This window comes from Macrosteles quadrilineatus, unplaced genomic scaffold (genome assembly GCF_028750875.1).
Source record: "Macrosteles quadrilineatus isolate MER2022 unplaced genomic scaffold, UCM_ALF_1.0 Scaffold_7__1_contigs__length_78375512, whole genome shotgun sequence".
NCBI lineage: Eukaryota > Metazoa > Arthropoda > Insecta > Hemiptera > Cicadellidae > Macrosteles > Macrosteles quadrilineatus.
The window spans coordinates 77,727,018-77,753,450 of NW_026542600.1; the positions used below are offsets into that span (position 1 = coordinate 77,727,018).

The window sequence follows — 26,433 nt, forward strand, 5'->3', positions numbered from 1 at the left end:
TGTTCTGCTTAAGTTATTAGTTGAAAATCGGATATTCGTTTTTATAAATTACAAAAAGAAATTTGTTATTAAATGTTTATAGCTGATGGAATTATGGGTTAAATGTTTCATTCTAGAAGATAAGATTAGAGAGAGTGCTTTTGTTGACAGTGGAAGGAGGATGTTCTCTTTCCTGTGCTGAAGACCAGAAGCCTGTTTGCGGACACAGTCGGAAATATGGTTATAAGAGCTTTGAAGATAAGTGTGACTTGGAGCAGGCAAACCATTGCAAAGGAGGAGGTAGGCAAAATGAAAATTTAGGGAAATACTGTTTCGTCATTATAATAAATTTTAGTTTATACCTACAAACTATTTTAAAGTTTTGAAAATATAACCAAACCCCAAAAATATATTATACCATATAGAGGGTGTTCAAAAAAGGTGGGGACATAATTTATGTAGGTAGTGATTCCTTGGGTCAAAATAAAGAGAAAATCAATAATAACATTTTTATCAAAATCGCTTCGTTAACCAGATATAAGCCATTTTGTATTTTTTACATTCAATTTTTTTAACTGATCCTTATGAAACTTGGTGTGTATTTTAAGGCCAAGTCACACCGAGCTCACTTCCGTGGAGGAAGCGAATTAAAAAAATCACTCACCATGTTATCAAATGTGTCCACGCCCGCTTGCTGAGTGACTTTTTGAGACTAGCGCGGCGGGAGTTTTGTCTAGCACATGCGCAAAGGTGCATCTCGAATGGCCAAGCTACTTTAAAGTTTTTAAAGTAATACAGCTTAATACAGTTTGAAATTAAATTTAACATGTTTCTTTTGTTTGATAATGTAAGTTGTTTTGTATTATCCCTTTACTACTATGTAATCAATTGTTTTCGTAATATGTTCATCACCAGAAACATATCACGATTGTGTACCATGCTAAAATAATGTTTACGGTGCAAATTTAATGTTTCCTATCAAATTTTTTATTTTGTCGACGTAAACAAACAATTTTTTATTGTTTTATCACCTATCATTCATGTTATTCTGTCGTCAACTGTCAATTTGCAACAACCAAAACTGTACAATCAATGTAAACTTAAACTTGTAATGTAATAGAAGACTTAGAAAAGTAAGTTACCATTAGTTTAAATGTTCCTATGATTTTATTTAAAAAGTAATAAGTATTTATACTGTGGCGAAAAATAACGTTCAAAACACTGAATGTGGATAATTTATCCTCAACCATATTTAAAATGCTTGCACTACAAACATTTAAGGTCTAAATATAAAATAATAATAGTTACGGTTCACTTTTTAATGTACACTAACAAATAAATAAACATTCAATTTCTCTTCTTAAACACTTTACTACATAAAAAAATATGGAAAATTTACATGGCATGGTACTAAATTGGTAAGATGTGTTTCTTATGTAAAACGAATTGTAATGAAATCACCTCAAAACTCCCGCCGCAGACGCGGTACTTTTGGTGTGACATGGCTCGGCGGATGTCAGTGTGACACGGCCTTTAAGGTAAAAGTTAGAAAAAAAATCATCTTTATTCTGATTTAGTCTGCAGATTTTCTGCGGTGGGGTTATTTTAAAAGTCAGGTAATTACACTTCTAAGAATATTCATTGGGAACCTTTGTCTCGGATAATGAAGGGGGGCTTATTATTAAGTATAATTAACGGTTAGTTCTACCTTGTTCAAAATAAAACAGTGAGGAAACAAATAGTAATTTGATAAACCTCCTGTATAACTGGTTTATATTATGAGGAATTAACTAGAAATCGCAATTTTTTTTTGATAAATCATTTTAAAAATTAAGTATTGATTGAAATATGATAATACAGTGGAGTCCCGATAGTCTGAACTTCGGTAATCCAAAAGTCCGCATAATCCGAAACCGAAAAATATTTTATTTTTAAAATTTAAAAAAAATTCATTTAAAAATTTATTTAAAATTTATTTTTGATTTTTGCTCAGTACGTGCTTTCACTTACTGCTTACACTTAAGTCGAAACTACTAGTACCGTCGCGTGAATTAATGCAGTTTATTGTAGACACAAAAATTGATGACCCAGTACGTGCTGTCACCCATTGGGTAAAGCCGAAACTGCTAACACTATCGTGTAATGACAGTTAGCTGTACCTCGTTGAAGTATTCTGTAGCGGCCGGGCGAGATAGAATTGTTGTATAGAGTATTTTAGTTAACATTTGGCATTCTTCATTTTCGTCCCGGGTCCCAATCCCGCCAAATCACCAATAGAGTTTATCTAAGTGATAATGCCGCAACCCCTAGATCTAGCCTAAAGTAATGTAAAAAACAATCCCTGGCTCGTGCCTAGCGTCCTAGGACAAAAACAAATTTTAATTTTAAAACAATTAAAAAAACAATAAACCAAAATAACGTTAAATAACGACTATCGGGACTCTACTGTATTGTTTCGATCTATAATAAAACAGCTTTATGTGGACAAGTAGGTGGTATTGAGGATGTATTGTGGCACGAATGCTGAATAATTTATGTTAAAAAAATGTGCATTTATTAGTTTCATTCATGATAAGTACACCAATACACATCGGTTATTGCAAGCGTTACCATTTTGCTAATTGAATGAAGCTCTTTGAATTTTTGTATTTAAAAATTCTCATTCTGATGTTAATAAAAATATAAATAAATATTAAATATATATTAATATAAGGAAAGGCCATTTACTATTGACAATATTGTTTGTATTAAAGTGCAGTTTCTGAGATAATATATAGTTTTAAATTATTCTTTATTTTATTAATTTCATTACTTATTCTTTTTATAGATTGGTGTCTGATTCATCAAGGAAAGTGCTCACATACTGAAATAGGTAAGCCAAAATTTACTACAAACAAAGGGAAGGTTAAAATGTTTCGTTAATCACTACTTTTGGACTGAAACTAGAAAAGAGTGATTTTCAACTTAAAGATTTAAATACAAATTTTTCTTAAAGTTGTTTGGACTTTTGGCGTTCTTACTAGAGTGACACATACAGCCACACACACATACATACATATATATAAGGCTTAGTTTGGTTTTACTTTTTGAAAGATTTGTATATCCTCCACTCCTTCATGTCTGTGCAGCCACCCAGGTTTCATACTAAATAAAATCTGGAAGTAGGATGGGTTTGAAATTCTCATGGGTGCTGAAAATTACCACTCCTACATTTCATATCCTTTGAAATTTCACAACATTCATAGGGTTGCCATATGGTAATTTGTAAAAAAGAGGAGATTTTAGCTGGCGGTCCCCAATACAGTAAATAAAAATTCACGGGCTAGCAAAATTGTATACCTACATAGCAGAAATATTATAACAAAAACTGTATGGGCCATAGACATAAAAAAAGTCACTGGCCCAGAGTAAACAAGTTTTTTTTTATTCATATTAAAATGGAAATGTCAAAAAACGCCCAAACCAGTTGTTACGGCTATTAGAAGGCCTATTGACATTCGGGCCAGTGACGTCATTTGTTTATGTTTATTAATCCATAACTTTTCTGTTTAATATTCATGCTACAATGTCAATAATCAAATATGGTACGCGAAAGCATAACATTTGCATTTTGCTTGTCGCATCTCACTAAAAATATCGAATAACGTAAACAAAACGCTCTCCGTCTGCTAGACTCGGTTCGGCTTTGGTAGTGAACACGGATACAGTACCTTCAGACTTCGGACTGGCCGGCAGACGCGAATTGAAGGAATGGGAGCCATGAAACAGACGATAAACTAAGGACATTGCTGGCCAAAGAGAAGCTAAGGAATAAAAAAAACCGTTAGTTTTCCAAAAGTGCCGTTGTACAATGTATTGTAATAGAGAGTAAAAAATTAGGAGATTTCTCACTTTTTGCAGAAATCCCCCGAAGCTAAATTTTGTACGTCAAAATCTGGTAATCTCTGGGGAAATCCGGGAATGTGGCATTGGCAACCCTGACCATTAAACATTCAACATTTCATGTGTTGAAGCATTGCCCAACTAGCTCATCATGCTTGCAAACTTTACAAGTACTGGAGAAAGTCTAATACATCACAGTTTATGGAGCTTTGGTAAACTGCATTGATGTTGATAAGACGTTAAAATGTTTTAAGATATTTTTCACTGTCTGACAAAGGTCAGACTACCCCTTTCACCCAACAGAAGTCCAACACCACAGGCGTCAATTCCACAAAACTATAATAGTCTCTCCCTATTTTGCTTCACGATCCATTGCTTCTCCATGAAATGTACAACAGCGAGCTCTTGATTGAAACATTCACCATAAATGATATGGTGACATTATAAATAGACAATAACCAAAGTAGGCTTATAACAAAATATCCATGTTCACTGAAAGGGATAATCTGCTATGGAGCCTGGGATTTCAGTCAAGGGTTTCAGAGACTGGTGTGATAACATTAGACACTTAAAGATTAATAATTAAGTTATAAATTATTTATAACAAACTAAACAAAACAGAAGACCAATTAGCTTTTGCGTATTGTTGTGTTAGATATAGTGTACTGTCGGTCTAAGAGAGTTACCAAATAACAGCACCCTTAAATATTTTTTTGCTAAAGCATGGGTCAAGTTGCCATCTATCCACTAGCTATTTCAGGGCTTTGAAATGTTTTTTCACTAGTTTGTTTTTATTGTAGTTATGTCAGGGTGGTTTGGGGTATGATTTTGGCTATATGGAAGTTTTTATATAATTAACACATTTGCAGAACTTTGTGTATTCTTTTGAAAAATAAAAACATGTTTTCATATTGTAATACAGATTTTATTTTGTCTTTAGGAGGATGTCCACAGTATTGTGAAGAGGTTTGTGGCTACAGTCCCTCTCAGGGATACAAAAGCTTCATCAACAAGTGCTATCTGGACATAGAATCTAGCTACTCAGGTTTGTTGCACATTCTAAATATGTAGTATCAAATCAGTTTTTCTTTACATCTATCTATACTCAGATACAGTTGAATTGAAGCAGTCATGTTGCATTGCTCTCTTACAGTAATACCAGTACACCATTTTATTTATAGGGCATTTTCCTCATCAAAAATTGAAATAATATTGTATTTTGTTATTTTAGATTATTATTATACTTAAACAAAGAATAATTTGGTTTTACTACAGGTCTCAAGTGGCACTCCGTCCATGGTCTTAACGGAGGTGGCTCAGGATTTTTTCTGTTGTAAAATTCACTTAATTTAGCTTTACCAGAATTTAGAATAAGATGATTTTTGCTGCACCAATTTGACATTTCAAGCAAGCCAGTTTGGGCGTTTTCAATTGGGATGTTTCAAATAAGAGCTTGGGACTAGGTGACAAATGTCATGAGCAAAAAACCATAGATTTCCAGAAGATATGAAGCCAGGCAAGTCATTCACGTATAATAAAAAAGATAGGTCCGAGGTTTGATCCCTGGAGGACACAGATGTTCAGAGCTGGTGAAGGAGATGACTTATATGACCGGAGGATGTTGCCAGGGCCTCTGTGCTTCAAGGATACTATCATGTGTCCATCTTTAAGATAGGAAGATATCCATATCGCAGCGGGTGTCCAGAAATGCCAAGGGCCAGCTTATCCAGAAGGTTACTGTGATCAAAAAGGCCAAAGGCCTTTGTTATGTCGTAGAAAAGACATAATAGGTGGTTAGATATGTCAAGGTGGTTTTATACTTCCTTAAAAAGAGCAAAAATGGTATCACAGGTAGACATGTTTTTTTCTGAATCCAAATTGCAAATTTAATAAGATGTTGTTTGATTCAATAAAATTCAATATTATATAATATATAAAAGTATTATATAATATTTTTCGGATATGTCTTTTTTTAGTGGAGCATATTGCTACAGGGCATTAATTAATGAATGTTTCTAGATTACAAGTTTGCTCACAAGGGTGCCTGCACTCCAAAAGAATGTACGTAGCACAACAACCTTCCTTTGAGGTTTAAAAAAAATATGTTTAGATTTTCAAATATAGGTATAGATGTTTAATTTAAATGTTTAGGAAATACCCATCCACTTACATTCTCAAGACAAAACACTGAAATAGCACTGATCATTTTTGATCAACATAATGTTTATACTAATATGAGGTACATACCTTTATAATGTTTATTTTGGCATATATTACAATTACAGCGAACTTGGATCTGTGTTATTTGTCAAATAAGAGGGCTGCATCATATTATTTAGTGTACAGTAGTTACTTTTTCTTAAAAAAAAAAACCGTTTTTGATTTATTGTCTGAACCTATTTTAGATATATTGGCTTAGAAAATTCTTTTCAAGTTTGCCAAGAGTGATACAAAAATTCATTCGTTAAAATGGAACAAAAACTGAAAATTTGAGAGGGTCTAGAATCTAGATATGGTTCAGTAAAAAACCATATATCAGGATTTCAACTACAGTAAAAGTGTTGTTAAGGACAGGAATTTGATTCGCTAACAATACCTTGGTACCTTCTGACAATTTTTGGTGCAGCCCTTTTATATGCTCTAGACTTGAGACATTGGGGGGAAGTCTAATTATATGCAAATTGCTAAATCTGACAACTTCTTTTAACTATTGTTAATGCACAGTTTTGGACTTTGTAAAAGTAGAATCTCTTTCCTTATAATATTGTACCCCCTCTCACTACTGGCAATTGTATATTTCTAATCATTTTTTACTAGGGCAGTTTAGAGAAAAATACTCTTAAGAAATGTGCTTTTGATTTTTGAAGTGTATTACAATCTGATAATTTGTTCAATCAAGCTATTGTTATTAATCTTTTATAGTGTCCTCTGCAAGATGTCCTTGGGTTTGCCCAAAACTCTTTGCACCTGTTTGTGTGTACAGTCCCAACAGTGGTTACCGAACCTTTCCCAACAAATGTTTGTACGAAGCAGAAAACAGGTGTCACTATGGAAGTAAGTGCTGTTTTTATTTAAAGTAAATTAAATATACCTCAAATACGAGGGCAGTTCTTTAAGTAATAGCTTAAGTTTGTAATCAAAAAACTTCTCTAATCTTATCTCGCACGCGAAAGGAGATTCGATAGTTTAAGGAAATTAAAAAAACACGCAGCAAAACATGCATGTCAGCTACAGAGATGCAAATGGTGTAATTCTAATCACAAATGAAATGATGCCATTAAGTGGTGAGGAGCCTCATTGTGGAATACAAGCGAACTACAGATCTATATGCAAAAACACCCCTTGCAATAACCTAGATCTATATGCAATAACCGCCCTTGTATTTAACTACCACAACATTGCCAATGTCTCAAAGTTACAAACACATACAAAGTGAAATGAAGTGATTGAGTCGGAGGCTTAGTTGGTAGCCGAGGTATCGATGTTTTGGGTTCACGTTCACATCCCAGTTTATCAATACAGGTCATTTTTGTACTCTAATAGCTCACCCTTTGCTTTGCTTGATACATTAAGATCTGAGGCCCTGTGTGGTGGGCAAATTTAAGGTCAAAAGAAGCTGCCAAGCTCTAAAAAATGGACATAATTATGGCGTAAATAAACTGTATTGGACCTGCCTTACTAACAAAGAGAGTGAACAATTAATTTACCCCCTCAAAAATCAATCACTCCCAGCTACCTCGAGGGTAAGAATAAATTGGCAGGCAATAATAAAGTATAAAAACAAAACAAAAAGAAACAGAAAATAAAACAGGTACGGTAAGGCTAAAATGTTTACTCACTTTGAAGGAGTAAACAGTCTGAATCAAACATGTTATACAACTAAACTCTTCCCAAGCTTATTATCAGATGGAATGAGTACAATTAATAATATATATAATATAAATATTTTATTATTTATTTTAAATTTTTCATTAGATGCAATTCTGCTTATATATAAATTAATGTTTTGACCTTATCAATTTATAGATTACATAGTTGGGAGTTATTGGTACAATTGCTTTTCATTTGACATATTTTACTTAAATATATGAGTTCAATAACATTTTAAAACTAGATTTTAACACTGAGCTCTAAGTGTCTCTTGTAATAATTTTAAAAACGGACGTGTTAACATGTAGGATTTGTGAAAATTCTTCAGAGTTCACAGACATCCTGCAGATCTTCAAAGGTCAAAGGTGGTTGAAATCAACCAAACAATCTTTTGGAAGGATAAAATTCAAAATTGAAAATTGCATTAAATGAACAGCGTTAATTGAGGAATTCAACTATTTGATGGTAATCTATACTGAAAATTTCCAATAAGGGTTCGGTTTACAAAAAGGGTTTTCTCTGTAACACCCCTTTTTTAGTCCTACTTAACCGATTTTTATTTTTTACGATTGAGGTGTCATGGTAAAGCTTAATTTAGTGGAGTGAGGAATAATACTGTAACTAAATAGGTCCTTTCCTTAAGGTATTTGTCCCCCTTGCGTTTGATTTCTTTCTAGAATTTGCTTTCAAGTTTCAAAGACCTGGCGATGCTGACAAAATTTATTTAGCGGCTTTAAATGTGAATGGTAACTTAAGATTTGATCCTTCAGTTAAATGTTTAACCACAGTTAGTTTGTAAACAAGAGACAAAACATTTTATGCATGCCGTATTAGTTTTTAACAGGAAACCTTTATTATGATTATAACAAGATTGAGGTACATAAATAACTCGTTATTATGTACATTTACAATTAATAGTTTATTGTAATTTAGTAGTTTTATTAGCCTAATAACTTCCTGAAACAAACATAAACTCTGAAAGGCAAAAGGGTAGGCCTATTGTATTTTTTCAATTGCAAACAAATTTGAATGCTATTAAAATATGCAATATGTGCATGGGTCCCCTTGTGTATTCTTTATTTATGAGATTATGCTTGATTTTCAGCAGCTTGATAAAATATATTGCATACTTATCTAAGTTTGTTTTTGAAGGACTTAAGAACTGAATATGTGTATGTCTTAGGTTACTCATTGAAACACACTGGTGCATGCACTGAAAAAGAGATTGGTAAGTGGATCATTATATTTTAAAGACCTAACTTTCACATTTATAATTTATAAAACCACTCTCTCTAGTTGAGAAAGTAGTAAGTGACTTAGCTGTTTTAAAATGTGTTGTGTTAGTTTACTCACTTTTATATTCATTTACTTGTGGATCAATTAAAGTTCATCCAGTTTAAAGATGAGCTTGGTTTTTCTCCAAGAATTGACGTGATCAGACACTTCCCCTAGAAAATCTCAGCAACATTGTTGTTACTAATCTTTGTTTAATAGTTTTTTATAATAGTTTGAAACTTGAATAATACAAAATATGGAAGACAAGTTAAACAAAAAATTGAACTAATTACTCAGCAGCAATCTTTTCCTGTTTTGGAACGTAACATAAGTTTTGGAATTGTACTCTATCAAAACTACAAAACTAATAGAGTGTCTCGATGATCAAAGATTACCTTTACTTAGTCAATACCATATGGTACCGGTAATTGTTTATTTCACTTGAGTAGGGATACAATTTATTTTATTTATTCATTTCATCAGTATGCAGGTTTATTTATTTATTTACAAAAAAAGAAGAAATATAGTAATGACAATACTGTAATTCTAAGAAAAAAAGTAGGCTGTTTATCCTTTGAATAACATAGATGCTTGCTGAAAAAGCTAGATACTGTATATTGACAATATAATATGCTATATATGATCTAACAAAGAAAATATTAAAGGATTTTTACGACTTTATGAACAAAATATGTAGGTTTACCTAATGGTTGCCAGGTTCTTGAAGTATGTTTGATATGAAGCCCAATGTACATTTCACCACATGTGTGGCTTCATTAGGAACTAGTTTATATTTACATCACTTCTTAAAAACACTACACTATTTATTTATAATGGTCAACGGACAATTTACAAAGCGGGCGTTGAAACCGGAGACGTTACATTTGTCACTTTCTGATTGTTGAGTGGGTCTGGTAGTGTTGGCTTGAGGTATGGTTGTGATATTGTGATGTTGGAACTTTCATTCTAAGACAGCGGTGTTGTCGGTTCTCTGCAGCATTAGAAGTGATAGTCTTGTATTGAATTGTAAGGGGTCCCGGCACATCATCTGAAGCTTATTGTGCATCTAACTAGGTAAGCCTATACCCGTGTCCTTGAACTTTTGCCCAATGTTAGCGTTTGATTCATCACCCAGCTGCTTTAGACCGTACAGAGCCTCAAGCCTGTTGCAATACAGAATGATGTGCTTTGCAGTCTCATGGACTGGTTGTAAAGTCAACAATCCTATGGTTGACATTGATGATTCCCAGAGTTTGATGGTGTTTCTTGAAATGGCCGTGTCCAGAACGACTCAATAGTCAGGCAATTACAAGTGTAGCGTCTCTCCTCTCCTCACGTGTTCCTACGCCTGCGTCATAAATCGTCTACCAATCAAAGTAAATAAATAGTGTAGTTTTTTTTTTTTTTATATATATATAAATACATTTTGCTCCTGGTGATGCACACTTGAGCCCAAATACATATTAGGCATACTTAAAAAACATGGCAACCATAAAGGAAACATTCATATGAAATCAAATTTTCTTATTCTTAGTATACAAGTAGTGCATTTAAATAGCGTCAGTATAAAGATTACGATAATTAACTATAAAATACATAAAAGGTTACATTAATTTTTAGAGTGATAGAGACTTTTCTTTAAAAAAAAATAACAATACTGCAATACTGTACAAATTCAAGGAATCATTCTTAAGACTAGGAATACTACACAAATTTATGAACTACTCGTCAGACAAAACATACTTTCAAGATTCAACCCCCTATCTTTCTATTTATATCTTCCACGCTTAAAATACATTATAGATTTGTTTGTTTATAGATTCCAACTGCAATTGGTTCTGCACAGAGGAATACAGACCTGTTTGTGGCTTCAGCGAAGAAAAGGGCTACAAAACCTTTGGAAACTTGTGTATCTTCTACAAAGAAAACTCCTGTCCCAAGTTTGATTCCAGTATGAGATTGATTTGATTTGATTTGATATAACAGATATATTATAATACAGGAAGAATGTAACAGTTTGTTCCTCTAAGAAATTCATTCCAAATAATTTTTTATAGAAATGTCTTTTTCTAGATATTTTACTTTTTCAATTATGTAAATACATGCTAATGGTAATCCACAAAATGTACTCAGAAACTAGTTTGAGTATAACATTGGTACCATCTTCAGTTTGTACCAGGATGTATATTTTTCCCTTTGTCTTGTTTTGCTGTAACCTTAATCTTCTGTGGGAGATGACATATGTCAAGATATGTCCTATTACAGCATGATATCATTTTTGTATTGAAACTAGTTTCTGAGAGCATTCTAGGGTATGGATTACCATAAGCCAATATTTTCATAATTTCCCATATTTATCTGAAATTTTGAGGCTATTTACGATCATTTCCATTTTGTAATGTGGGGACTACATTAAACATTCAGAGTTAATTAACGTTTAGTATACTCTTTAATGAATGTCATAGGTCTTAATTACAGTAATTTCAGTCTTAATATTTCATAATTATTTTTGATGCATCCCTAATCTAAGTAGTTGTAAATTCCACTATTAATTAAACTACTGAATCTAATACTATTATGTAACCTCTTTTATATATTCTAATACTTCATGAACTTAAATTCTCGGTAACGTTATCAGAATCATTGTAGACTTTTATAAAATTATAACATCTGCATTGGAAGCTTCTTCTAAAATTAACATTGATCCTTCAAAATGTTGCTATAGTAATCTCTCAATCCTTAAATCTGGTGACAAACTTATAATCATGAGTAATATGACGTTAACTCTGTTTCAGATTACAAACTGGTACATTCTGGTGAATGCAAAAAGGAAGAAAAAGGTAAAAATTGTATACATTTTTAAAATCACTAAAAAATTCCTCTCCTGAATCTAAAACAGGACGTTTTCCTTTTATAGAAATGTTCGTACAGGTGTGGGATGCTTTGTTATTATTCCCTTATGTTTTACTAAATCACTTTTAAAGCCATATGACTTAGAAAATACATAAACATCATTTGCATCACTTAATAGGATAAAATATCATTGCAATACTGAATCATCATAATACTCGTTAAAATTTGAATTGAATTGAATTGAATTAAAATACTCATGAAATAATCATTTTCTGATTAAAGTATCACACATTAAACACGTTAGTAAACACGTTAAACACATTACTTACAGAAATGTTTAATAAATAGAGGTAGTGATTGAGGTAATAGTATATTACGTTACTAGTCCTGAAAACAGGTGTTTACCAGACGAGTGTGGTTGTTCCCATGCGAGATGAAGTCAAGTTCGGGATTACCATACAAGTCCGGTAAACACATTTTGGACAGGTGACGTACGATGTTTTATGCCATACTACTCTAAGAAGCTAACTGATCAATAAAAAACCCTACAAATTCTTATTCCCGATGACTAACAATCACTACTCATATCCAATAAGAGAGGTTATGTTTTTGTTTATAATCACTCATTGCCAAATAAAATCAGCTGTTTGGTGTCTTTTAAAATTATTGAATACCCCACATGCTAGATAAAGTCAGTGATATGTTTTTTAACCACAAGAAAGTCAAGCACAACGATGCCGACATTCATTGCCAGATGACTGAAGGTTATGAACCTAATGCAATGAGTGAGGGTAAAGTGCTGAAATTTATGGTTAGGGAGTGCAAAAATGGCTGTGAAAACTTTAGTTTTTGATAATTTGTGAGAAGTCTGAGTACCCACCAAAAACACAGCTCCTTCCAAAATGAAAATTTTCAGGTCATTTTTAAACTCTCTAACCCATTTATGCTCTTTCACGACTCATTGCATCAGGGTCATCAACTTCAGTCACCTGGCGATGAACGTCTGCAGCCGATATGTTTCTTGCAGTCAAAAACATATCACTGACCTTATCTTGTATGCAGCAGGAGATTCTATAACTTTAAAATTGTTCTAGACACACTGCAAAGTGTGAAGCTACAGAGCTTCAAATGGCGCCGTTCTGTTCACAAATGATGCCAGTAACCGGCGAGCAGCCTTGTAGCATCAAACAAGCAATCTAAGAAGCTATACGCACAAACAGAGTTTACTTAAAATCAACCCTCGTATTTTAGGTTGAGAAAGGTCTTTAATATAAAAATGGACTGAATTCTTCAAATAACCCCAGCTATTCTTATGTTCTTTCAGAATCATTCTGTAAGCCTGGGTTCTGCCCAGAAACTGGGGAACCTGTTTGCGCTGTCAGTCTTCCGTACTATCGAACCTTCCGCAACAAATGTCTCTTCTACGTTGAGAACAGCTGCAAATACGGAGGTAGGATTGTTTATGTACAACAAAGAAAATTTGACCCAAAAGGGTCAAGGGGATGATGAATACTCAGCACTGCTTTCCTACCTAATAATATTATATAATTGTTGCTATAATAATTTTCCGGTGTATTTCAAAGGGCTAAATAAATGTTAGAACCTACCAATCACCACGGTTTTTAGCTAAGTGATAATGCTGTGGTTTGTAGTTCACTTTAATCTGTTGGTCCATCTGAAAGAAAAACAAAAAAAAAAAACTGTTCTTTTGGTGAGGAAAACTGTCACGTTATTGTAGAACACATTTTTTGTACACTACCCAATACCCCTGTATAGGCCAATCACCGGAGAGTAGGTAGGCAAGATTTAATTTAGAATTATTATCCTTCAACACCAAGCTAACAGCTAAGATGGTGTTTGCTGAGATAACCTATCATTTGGTGATTTCCCTCAGATGGTAGGATGCTGCACAAATTACTCCAATGCATGGTAATAACAAATTATAATTTTATTCTTCAAAATAATGAAAATCCTTTATAATCTTCCTTATAAATGATACCTAATATTACTATATCAGTAATTAAATGGCAACAGTCTTACTTGGTAAAATTCCTACGATTTGACTGGCTTAAATAGGCTGTGATTCCCAGTTCCTACGGACTATGACTGTTTCAAGTACAGTAGGCCTAATGCTTGAACTCGTCTGTAACAATTTCAAAAGAAATAATAACAGGTAAACTAAAGTTATACTAATTTCACATAGTTGAAGCAAACAGAATTAATTTAAGGCGATTTTACAATTTACAAAATATTCTCAGAACATGTGCTTTTTCATCCAAATGTAACATGAAAGTTGAGTATTTAATATTTAACATTTACAAAGTTACTAACTGACAGACAATCAAAAGAATATATATAATCATAGGTAAAAACATGGCAATCAAGATTATTTACAATACAAACCACATAAATCAATTTTCTTATTTTTAAAATGTTTTCTACTTACATTTTCACGAGTTTGTACAATTTTTAAGGGAAACAGCCAACTAAGAAAGATTTGAAGAAGCAGCTCATTACAAAAATGACTTTAGTTAATTAACAGCTGTTCTCCAGTTCTGCCAACAAGGTGAAGTGTAAATACAGTGAAACTAGTTAGCCATTGATCATTATATTATATGTACATTATATATTCTGTGAATTAAAATAATTTAAATTTAATAAACATTTCCCTTACATCAGTATACAGAATACAGAACACACAGAAATTTCTTTTTACTAGACAATTAGACGATTTTAATCAGTGGATAAAATTTGTAGTATGTGCTGTTGTAGCCCAAGTAAAAAGTATTATAAACATTTAGTGGAAAACGCAAAACAGTGATCCTAAACAATCTATAACATTTTTGTTCCAGATTTCAAGATTGTTCATAAGGGCGAATGCTCCGTTACTGAAACTGGTAGGTATTTTATTTCTTTCACAATAATTAAGATTTGTCAATCATAAATTTTGTAGCCAAATTTTTTTCCGTTTCTTTGTTAGAGTTGATGTCTGAGTTATAACTTTTATTTTAATTTATTGATGAAGGTTACTAATTAAATTAAAATATACATTTAAGAATATTAAAAAAATAGTTTACAATACAAACAAAATGTTCTAAAATTATGACATGTCCAAAATATCATAAAACAATTGTGTTTGTAATTGAATCCAAAATATAGATTATATAAAAAATATTTTACTCGAAATAAGATACTTGGTTATAATGAAGTCTATTCTGCATTGTTTTAGAATTAAAAACAAATAGTTGAAACCATATTTAATTCATTTCTCGAACAAGGACGCAGTGATTGTGCCGAAAAAAATGTTTCACCTCTATACAGTATATTATATCTATAAAAATATATAACCAAAACTAAGAAATTGTGGACTTATTTAGCTCTGAAAATATGATACAGTACTGAATATTCACATGTTGTCTGTGTATGATTTTCTCTTAGTTTACTTTTATAATAACGAATAATTTAGAAAAAATAATTTATATAATTATTGATTCAACTCATTCTTAACCAATGAGCTAGCTGTCCCCACTATAAAGTAGTTAACTCAACAATCATTTATACACAATTTTGTTTGGCAATTGATTACAGGTTTTACATTCATACAATATAGATACATCATTTTTAGATCTACCATTATTTCCTTATGATTGTGTTTTTACAGAATTACGACGCCTATTAGCTCGATACACTGAATTCTGATGTTTTGCTAAATGAGTTATTGTCTGGTGTCTGTGTTTGTGTTGTATTTGAATTTGATTTGTGTTGTGACATGAGTCATGTATTCTTATTTCCATGTTATTCATTCTCTTCTAGGAGTCCTTACAGCATTAAATTATTAATTTCACCTCTTATAGTCGTAAAGTATATAATAAGGCATCAGGAGCTACGTTAATTTTGTATAATTTATTCGATCTGACAATTTTGGTCAAGTAATTGGCTGATTACCGGTATCAAAATTCAGTTTAAGAAAATGATTATATTTTATTTAATTGTGTAATATAGGACAAGTTTTGCCATGGTTAAGGTGTATTGTTTGTCCTAAACAGAGAAGAGCTGTAAGGAGAAGTGTTATCACTCAGTGGAACCTGTGTGCGGTTACAGTTATGCAAGAGGCTACAAAACCTTCACTAACAGATGTTATCTCAACTATGAGAACTCGTGCTACGGATCAGGTCAGAGATTTCACAACTTACTTTTATTAAATAGAACACTGTGATAAAATATTTTTTCACAAACGAGAACATTGTGTTGATCTTGATACATTTGTTAAATTAAATACTTGGTTCATCAGTTGGCAAACAAATAAACTGTGCCATCATCATTAATATTAGATATGCCACTCATAAAGTATTGGATTTAGAGAAAACTGTAAACTGTTAAATTAAACAATTTTGTTTTGACAGACAAAAATATTTAATAGTTTTTTAAATAACCACCATTTGGTAGCACCTTATGTTTTATTATGTTATTATAATTTAAATAGACCTTCAAATCTTTTTTATTCTTGTCATTTTTTTACTCTGTAGATTATGCCGCTGTTCATCGTGGGGAATGCAAAAAAGAAGAACTTGGTAAGCATTCATTGAGAGAATAAAGCCTTTTGAGAAATCAGCTAAAACACACAACACAAAATAAGAACTAGGCTATGATATCATTTAAACATATGTTTAACAAAATTGGTTATTCATTATAATTTGAATTAACGTAAGCATTCATTGAGGGTATAAGGCTCTTTAAGAAATCAGCTCACACAGCTTTCCCATATCAGTTTAGTAAAATTATTTATTGATTGGTGTGACAATTTATGACCGGTCCCTCTGCAATATTTGCTCACAGGTCTCATATTTAGGTTTTGTTACAAACATAACACAAATTACTCTTGAATTTGTTCAGTAAAGGGTGCAGGTAATTTCTAATAAATTTACTACTAAATTATATTCTTGTATATATTTATTCTAATATGCCATCTTCATATTTAGAGTTGTTTTGTCTCTGGATCACAGTACAAACTATAAAAGGTATAAAGTTACCTGAGTAAGTTACTGCCAAAGTGATCCTGTTTTATCCTTACGGATTACGCGTTTCGAAGACTAAATCTTCATCATCAGATCTTGTACAAGAACATATACTTTCACTTCGAAAAGGTCATTTATCATAAACCGAGAGGTACAAAGTCCACCGCCCGACCGTCTCCCGCATCTCGATCTCAGTCATGACCTTCACCTGTAACTGTGCGGTCGGACATCATAAGTTTTCGTCGGTAGGCCTACTTAGTTTATTCGTAATGTCAACATTTGTATATAATATGTGTCCGTGTTTTGTATTTAAACATTTGACGACCTTTTCGAAGTGATAGTATATGTTCTTGTACAAGATCTGATGATGAAGATTTAGTCTTCGAAACGCGTAATCCGTAAGGATAAAACAGGATCACTTTGGCAGTAACTTACTCAGGTAACTTTATACCTTTTATAATATGCCATTCTAATTGTAAATTACAATGCATGATTTGTATTGCCATGTCACATATTCATTTGCTGATCTTCAACCACTGTATTGTGAATTTATGGGATGAATAAATTCAATTAAATTGATAAAGGGAGCAAGCTGGTCTAGGGGTAGAATGTTGAGATCCGGGGTTTAAGTTCTGCCAACCACCAACCGCTTTAGTTTATGTGATAATGCTAAGCCTCTTAACCTAGCCTTAAGTAATGTGTGAAACGGTTCCGGACTAGAGTCTAGGGTTCTATTCTGAAAAGGAAGGACACACTACAAATTATTAAATGATTAAAACAATACAAGACTTGCACATTTTTTTAACCAAAGTTGACATATTTCACAAAGAAAATTCTAAAAGGTGTAACAAGTTTTGTGTCTTTGAATTCGTCAGCCCATCCAAAGCTCGGGCGTCCCTGCAGATAAGAATCAGCAGGGGTGTTAGGCCTGTTTCACATATACCCAGCTGTCGGTGTCGTTAAATCGGCATTTTGGGTGAATAATTATATGGGACCGTTTACATATGCACGACGTGTCGTGGTCGGTTAATCACTTACCCTTCTGCCATGTACTCGTCGGGGGATGCCAGGTGCCCCCTCGAGACTGTTCACATACAACCGGCCACTGTTGTCTGTCGTCTGTTGTCCGCCGAGGTATTTTTAATATTGTTAATTTACTGTAGTGCGTTAAATTGTAGTTATGTCAAAAGTAGATGTTGAAATGCTTATGAATTTAGTACAATAATACACACTATAGTTAAACATATTAACATATTATAGTTTCAATAGTCATTACAAAATATTAAAATAATCCTTTACTGCCATTTCTTAAGCCATCAAAAGGAATATAAAAAGCCCCAAATTGGTTTCTTTTCATGTTTAAAGGGTGTACCTAGTGCAGTCGATTCTTCCCTCTTCTTATTTTCAACAGTCTATACAAAAGTAAGATTGCAATTGCTTTACCACGTTCCAGTGGCGGATATAGAATAGTTTTTTGAAGGGGCCGAAATTAATTTAAGGTTAGGTTAAGTAATTTAGAGTAGACACACCATGATACTTTATCTCAGTTTTTCTGCGGTAATTTGAGCTAAATGTGTCCTTTACTTTACCAAGATTACACTTTATTATTATATCCTTCCATTAAATTATAAAATATATCTATTCAAGCCAAATGAATAAGATATCTCAATTACTAAATCAGAAAACATTGGTCAAGATTTAACAGTGTGTCATCCAATCTGTAAACACTTATCCGAACCTAAGGAGTCAAATACATGCTTGTGATTATCATATTCGGAGGGATTCTTACCACTGTATATAAGTACTCTTTTGTGCAAACTGCAAAACATTAACATTTCAGTACAAAATACGTCGAACAGATGTAAATAACAATTAGCAAACAATAACAATGGCTACCATTGAACTGACTGAACTCGTCATTACTCCCCTCCCCTGTGGCCGGTAGATATGCTGGTCTCTATCGGTCCCTGCTGCAAGCGAAGATAGCCGGGTGGCGGGTGGGAGCTTGAGTGATTCTGAATCAACCTGAACTTGCACAAACTATCACTGTCTACCATGGCGATGACTTCGCGCATGATTCATGATAAATAATTCATATAATGATACCTATTCTTTCTTAATATCCATTATTTTGGGGGGACCCAGGCTCCTTGCCCCCCCCCCCCCCCCCCTCCCTTATATTCGCCCCTGCCACGTTCCATTGCTTTGCCATCACTACACACAGCACAAGCTGCAAGTTGCACAAGCAGGAGTAGAACTGCTGGAGTGCCGGTGTTGGCTTAAGTGAACAGTGCACCCGTGCAAGTGCCGACTAGAAATTGGGTTAACGGCATGCTGGGTATATGTGAAACGAGCCTATAAGTTAAATTTAACTGCATAAGAGATAATCAGCAGTTTATACCCTGAAAATGGATATTTTTTACTGTACTTTTATCAGATATGTATTTTTAACATGAAATTTATAACAATGAAATGTCTAATTTTTCAGAATTGTACTGCAATAGCTTTTGTAAAGGATACAAAGGTAAAAAAGTGTGCGGTGTGAGCCCAACAAAAGGTTATACTACTTTCGATAACGAGTGCTACTTGTACTCTGAAAACACCTGCAAATACGGAGGTATGTCTTAGAAATACATATATACAATAAATCGGCATTTACATTTTTAAATTTATTTTCTGTGCCATAAAACCATAATATTTTGTATTATGTTGAAAATAGTTTATTCTTGGCCTTGACACATAAATAACTAATCTCCAATTCCAAGCACTATGAAATAAACATATGTTTATCATCAACATTTTAAAGTAACAGGTTATAGAAAGAATGATAGTTTATTTATATATTTATTCAAGTACAAAATTTAAGTTTTACAATCTCCAACAAGCTGCAAAAGCCTAACAAGACTTGTCTGTGTTAATAATATACTTTTTTTAATTTTCAGATTATAAATTTGCCCACTTTGGGGAGTGTACAAAAAAAGAGAATGGTAAGTACAATAAAAAAAATTGTATCAGTTAAAAAAATGTCTTTTAAAATATACAGGTTGTCCCGGAACTTTCTACCAAAATTTTAGAGCATTGTTCCTGAGTAAGAAACATATCTAAATACCATATTTAAATTGCGGAAGTCCTTATTTACTCACACAGCCGTCATGTTGTTTGTTCACTTATTAATTTTTTTCTAAAGAATGGTTAAACATACAAAATGGAAACTTCGCACAAACATTTATGACAACTAGACCAAGCCACCAAAAAATTATGAAAAATTTTCAAATTCATAAAATAAAATAGCGGACATTTAAAATTTTGTTTCTTAAATAACTCAAAAACCGTTGATTTTACAAAAACTTTACAACAATAACCTTTTTAAGGCAATTTCATTGTAAGCCGATTGACACCTTATTTTTTAAGATTGGACGAATATTAACTGAGATATGGCAGCTTTAGTGATACGTGACCGCTTTCAGCATGAGCTGCAACTAACCTCCAGCGGTCAGGTATCACTAAAGATATGTTTCTTACTCAGGAACAATGATCTAAAATTTTTGTAGAGAGTTCCGGGACACTGTGTATAATACCTTTGATTTCTTATATACTGCAGCATCCTGTCTATGAGTTCCTCCTGAGGAAGGTGTCTGCCCCTTGTCATGGTTTAATGAGTAATTTCCCTCAGTCATCCTATGAATTGCACAGAGATGGTACAGAGAAGAAAGGGAGGAATGGGTGATTGTTCAGCAAGCTTAGAGCTATCAGTCTAAACTGATCCAATATCCTTTCATAAAATTATAATAGGTAATATTATTTATCTTAAACTTGAAACATCATCTGGAGTTCCAATTTAAGTTCTTTGACAAACCAACTTTCTTTCCCTTGTTTTTGAAATTTGGCATCTGGGGAAAGGTTTTACCATTTCCCCACAAGCCTCAACTTATGGGAATGGACAAAGTGATGTAAAACATTGTCACTTTTAATACCCCCGCCGCAGCAAACCTGCCGTCTAAGCGAATTTCCATTTGGCTGAATTAATTTTCAATCCATCTATTTAAATAACATTAGGTTTAACGAGTACCTAGGTTTGCTGCTACAAGGAAACTAATAAAGTGTGTGTTTTAAGTAAAATAATTATTGCTTAGTAGAAAATGAATATATTTGCCAAGTTTGATCAAAATATATCCATAAACAAGCAAACTACAACATTTTACAATATTCTCCATAAGAATAACATGGGAATTTTAAATTTACAATTTTTTTAGTTTTCTCCGTAACTAATAACTGTACAAAAACACTTTGATATACTGAATTGTTTGTTTTTTTAAGCTCTTTAAGAAGGTTTAGGGAAAAATTGGGAAATTTTGGGTTTTGAGGGTCAAAAGTGAGAAAAACCAATTTTTACCCCATAAAACCCCCCATAAAACCCTGTTCCCATGGTCCGATCATGCTGGATCGCGAACTCATTCAAGTTTATCCCGCCTTACACCTTCAAACCAAATTTCATCAAAATCGGATAAAAATTACTCAAGTTATCGTGTTCACGGACACATATATATATAAATCTATATATATATATATATCTATATATATATATATATACATATATAAAAATTTGAACGAATGGTGTTTTTGTCCTCTGGGGACATCAAAATGAAAAAGTAAATCGGTCCCGGGCCTAAGTCTTACCATGAGACCTACGGTAATAGCTACTTCCCTATAGGGAAATTCGCTAATAAAAACCTCCAAGTGAAACGGATTTTATTGTGGCAGGTTTGATCTGCTTACCCGATTTCTGCCTGAAGCCTGGAACAAAGGTTTGTGGATACAGCAAGTCCAAGGGCTTCTTCACTTTTCCTAACAGGTGCCAACTGAACAAAGAAAACATCTGTAACGGTAGAGGTGAGCTACAAAATATAACCTACTAAGTGAAAATCTTACTATAAAATCTGTTTACAACTCTGATGTCACCCTGTATATTTTCATATAGTTTTAACTGAAAGTCTCCCAGTACTGTAAATATCCAGCTAGTTTTATCTCTAAGTCACCCTGAAAAAATATCCAGCAAGTTTTGACTGAAAGTCACCCTGTAAAATATCCAGCTAGTTTTGATTGAAAGCCAGTCGTGTTCAGATTTATTCAAGATCTTTTGTCATTATCCATTAATGCTGATTTTTATTGAAGAAATACCTTAAATTAAATTGGGGAATAGAATGGTAATTTGGTGTAATAACATCAACATCATGAGTTTAATTTTTTTAAGTTTTGAATTCTAAACATTCATGACATATTTGTATCAAACATCATCAAATATCCTCATATTATTTTGGAAAAACTCTCTTAGTGAAAATCTACCACTATTTCTTTTTGTGTTTAAGGCTGAATCATTTCTACCTCTTAAAAATTAAAACTTTATTAGCCATGGTCTTTTGGTATGAAATATTGATGTAATTTCCACAATAGATGCATTTTGATACATTTTGACAGATTGATAAAACAAAATCGAAATTATTCAGCATCATTTTGTTGTTTTTTTTTCAGACTACATAGTAAAGCATGAAGGGGAGTGTTCAGCTAGTGAAAGTAAGTACAATAATTAAATATCATTTAATTGGTTAGCATATTTATATTACCAATCAAATCAGCTATTTATTTGATTGAAAATGTAAACTTACCTTGGTATATTATGTAACAGGACTTAAAACAAATTTTAACAGCAGTGAACATTGTTTGCTATAATTAAATAACACTTTGTTGTTCAAAGGTTTATTGCGGACATTTTCCATCACGAATGTAAAAAACAATACACAACGTTTCGGGATCTGGAATCTGATCCCGTCTTCAGGTGAAAAAACTTAACTAACACATTACAACTAACAATACACAAACGCCCAACCTAAGTTGGAATACACTACCGAGGGTAGTAGTCAAAAAATATACACTGTATAGCAGTCAAGTCATGATACAACATGCAATTAATAACAAATCACAAAACACTATAATCTATAAAAGGTTTACGTACAAAAAACTCACTCAATGGAACACTAACAACACCGTACGCTATGACTCCACCAATGAGACTGAACCAACATGGCTGACCAATCGGAAACACGGAGACAACAGAAATGGCTTCACGGTCCCTGGAAAAGTAAAACCAACAAAATGGCGGAGCGATGTACGATGCCGCAAGATGGGTGTTAATTATGTTTATTCCTATCACGAGTTTTACTACGAGTTAACATAACGTGCGAATTTTGAGGAGAACTCGTTATTTCCCTATTTATTGAACAATTAAGTTCCCTATCCTTTAGTTCCTTGTTCAAAATGGGTAGCCAAAGTGGCCTTATTTCAACCGATGACTGACTGATTGGTTGGTCTGCTAATTTAATGTATGAGGCTTCAATGAGTTTACGTTTGAAAAAATGAGGTTCCTTATGGACAATTTTTGCCTCTTCAAAATTCATACGATGATTTTCGGACCAGCAATGATGAGCGATCTTAGATTTTTCCACTAAACCTTTTTTGGTGTTTTCTCTGTGTTCTTTGATTCTAATGTTCAACGGTCTTTTTACATTCGTGATGGAAAATGTCCGCAATAAACCTTTGAACAACATTAACTCACCATCACCAACAATGAACTTCAAATAAATAACACTTGCTGTATTTGATACAAACTTATAAAAAAATGTTTTATATGGACACTGTTTTAAAGACAACGATGATAAAGCTTACCCCTTAAAGTAAAAACAAAAAAAACCGACTAATAGTTTTTTTGACTTTATAGGCTAAGGCAAAAATAGACTTTATAGGGTCAGTAGTCCAAAATTTTGGAGGTAAGCCTATAAAGTCATTATCCGTAGTCCAGGGGCTATCAGAATGAATAATATAATAGTTTTTTTTATTAAGTTGTTTCATTGCCGTGTGTTAAAAAGGTGAATTATAAACACAGTACGGTATATATATTAATTAATTTAGGAAATAATATTTATAACATGAACTACAAGCTAATCTTTTTGAGTTCTCTCTACAAAGGTTGTATGTAAAATATTGAATCCATTGTGCCCGTGTTGTGAGTGAGTCAGTCAGCTCAAATCTGAAGCCAGCATTGTGTTCAACTAATCTATTTATTTATTGGTATACGGCAAACACCATTTTACATTTCACATTGCAATTATATACAGATGGCCAAAAAAAGATGACGTAATAATACATGCGTGTGACCATTACAGCTATCTACTACCTACACTTAATTAACAAAACAAAGTTGAGAAAATAAATATATGATAAATATCACAGGAAGTGGCAATAAGACTAGTTAACATGCAGGAACAATAATACAATAAATATTAACGAAGTAGAGACTAACAATAAGCAAACCCAAAATTATGAAACACTTCAAAATAAATACATAGTATGGAGGCAAAAACAGCAAGTTTACAGAAGAGAACGATGTGCAAAAGGTACGGTAAACTCTGAAGAAAATAAAAAAAAAAACTTAACAATAAAGGTAACAACAAGATAGACCATAAATCTATCTATATATTAATAGGCAAGCATGTTTCTTTAAAACATTTTTTCTCAGCTCGTGTGCATCGCAGGGAAAATCTACGCATACCGTTAGAAAGATATCTTCCTGTAGAAGTGCAGAATCCCTTTAAAAATTAAAATAGGCTCAAATATAAGCACAAAAAATGAATTTGAATTTTTTTAAATTTAACATGGGCTTTATGGGTTGCCATGATGGTGACGAAATAACAACAAAATATAAACAGAAAATCTAAACAAATGGAAGAAATTTCAATCACATGTTTTATTTACAGGGGGGGGGGGGGAGGAAATAGAGAAGCCTGAAGAAGAGAAGCTTACATTACATTCCCATGTTAAAGTTGTCACCAGTTTTTTTTTCATTAAATTCGTCGTAGTTCATGTGAGCCACCAACAGACTGCGCTGATCTAAGTGACTTAAATTTCTATCGAATACACGATGTTTTTTACCAAGTCAAACTGTTTGAATTAGCTATAGCAACTGTTATGACCCATCAACTTTGTCAGCAACAAAAAAATGTAGAAAATATAATTAAAGAAACGCTTTCGGTGAATGGCTCACACAACTATATGTGTAAAAAAAATGGCGACAGTTGGTCCATATAGATGGAAAGTCTACTTCAGTATCCAATAGTCAATACGTGTATGTTACATGTTTTTGGTCGAATTTTCGACCACTGGACGACCTCTAGTATTAATAAATATGAAAAAGTAATGCACAGAAGTGAGGGGAGTGGATGGCCCCAACACTAAGTCATTGTGTTGTCACAACACACAGTCCAAACACTAAGTCCAAATCAACAATAATTGTGGGGTTAATGTTGTGTAGGAGTGGACATAGAATATTAATGGATGGAGTAAAGAGCATAACGCTGGTTCAGATTTGAGCTAGCTTGCTTGGTGGCAATGGAGACAACCCTCGTAAATTTGAAATCTAAGAAACTGAAATTGTTTGTAAAATGTGCTGATTGTGTTGGGTGTGTTGGAGCTTAGTTGGAGGCAAATGTCCGGTACTATGTACCCTGCAGTACAGCCCAGTCTGTGGGTACAGTTCTACGTTCAGCTACAAGACTTTCTCCAACACTTGCATTCTTGGGGTGGAGAACAACTGCAAAGGAGGAGGTAAACTGCTCTAGCAAGTATAGGACGGATACGCTTTTGCACAATCAATTTAAAAACTAATGAATGTTCATTTACAATTTTACTTTTAGTTTTAAAATGTTACATGATCAAAAACCGCAAATCAAGAATTTTATTGTCCTTGACCTTTCTTTGTAAAAATGAATAGACATAGTTAAAACAAATACAAAACTTTCCAAAATGATAAATAAAATACAAAGTTTACAAAGTACTTAGTTAACTGAAATATAAAAAGTCTAGAGAATATGGATCATGTACACATCAAAATTAAATATTAACATATTTGTTTGAGATTAAATATTAACATATTTGTTTTAGAATTCAATTTTTAAATTTTTTTTACAAATTCATGGATGCCATAGAAAGGATTGCTAATCAACAACCCACATCATTTAGATTTGAATATCTTGAAGGATACAGTTCTGGCTGAATAAGGCAATTTATAAAAGAAAATGTATGTGTTAAGTCTATGACTATTACTACTCTTTTGATGTCTATGAGCCGGGATGTCTAAAGGAAGTTTACTACTTGTATTATGATCTTATATCATCATAATACAATAATACATCTTGTCTTACATCAAATTCATGTAGCTGCAAATTCAACAACATACAATAATATTATTGTATATAGAATTTTTGTATACTGCATGATTTGATAAATATATAGATTAATTATTGTCAAAATTCTAAACCTGATGAAAAGTGTTCTACAAAGATCCACTCCACAGAACCCGCTCCACAAATGGTCCGAATAACTTTTTCCTGTAAAATATGATGAGATAGCAAAACGCTTATAAACAACCGCAGATATTTTCTTCAAAAGAAAACTATTATCTTGTGCCAGGGGTCAAGTTAATTTATAATGCATAATTATTAGCTGTCTA

At 32.8% G+C, this 26,433-nt stretch overlaps 1 protein-coding gene across 1 annotated transcript in view; it reads left to right on the forward strand.

The window, feature by feature from the left end:
- The window catches only part of LOC128998126 (uncharacterized), a 50,353-nt gene that overhangs the window by 470 nt on the left and 23,450 nt on the right, over nt 1-26,433 (forward strand). The window contains exons 2-18 of the mRNA XM_054424125.1: nt 151-279; nt 2,807-2,851; nt 4,802-4,906; nt 5,881-5,922; nt 6,784-6,915; nt 8,915-8,959; nt 10,826-10,957; nt 11,802-11,846; nt 13,184-13,309; nt 14,712-14,756; nt 15,906-16,031; nt 16,386-16,430; nt 19,363-19,491; nt 19,817-19,861; nt 21,636-21,764; nt 22,404-22,445; nt 25,401-25,529. Of these exons, the coding sequence (XP_054280100.1) occupies nt 151-279; nt 2,807-2,851; nt 4,802-4,906; nt 5,881-5,922; nt 6,784-6,915; nt 8,915-8,959; nt 10,826-10,957; nt 11,802-11,846; nt 13,184-13,309; nt 14,712-14,756; nt 15,906-16,031; nt 16,386-16,430; nt 19,363-19,491; nt 19,817-19,861; nt 21,636-21,764; nt 22,404-22,445; nt 25,401-25,529 (1,491 nt within the window). The remainder of the gene's footprint in view (nt 1-150; nt 280-2,806; nt 2,852-4,801; nt 4,907-5,880; nt 5,923-6,783; nt 6,916-8,914; nt 8,960-10,825; nt 10,958-11,801; nt 11,847-13,183; nt 13,310-14,711; nt 14,757-15,905; nt 16,032-16,385; nt 16,431-19,362; nt 19,492-19,816; nt 19,862-21,635; nt 21,765-22,403; nt 22,446-25,400; nt 25,530-26,433) is intronic.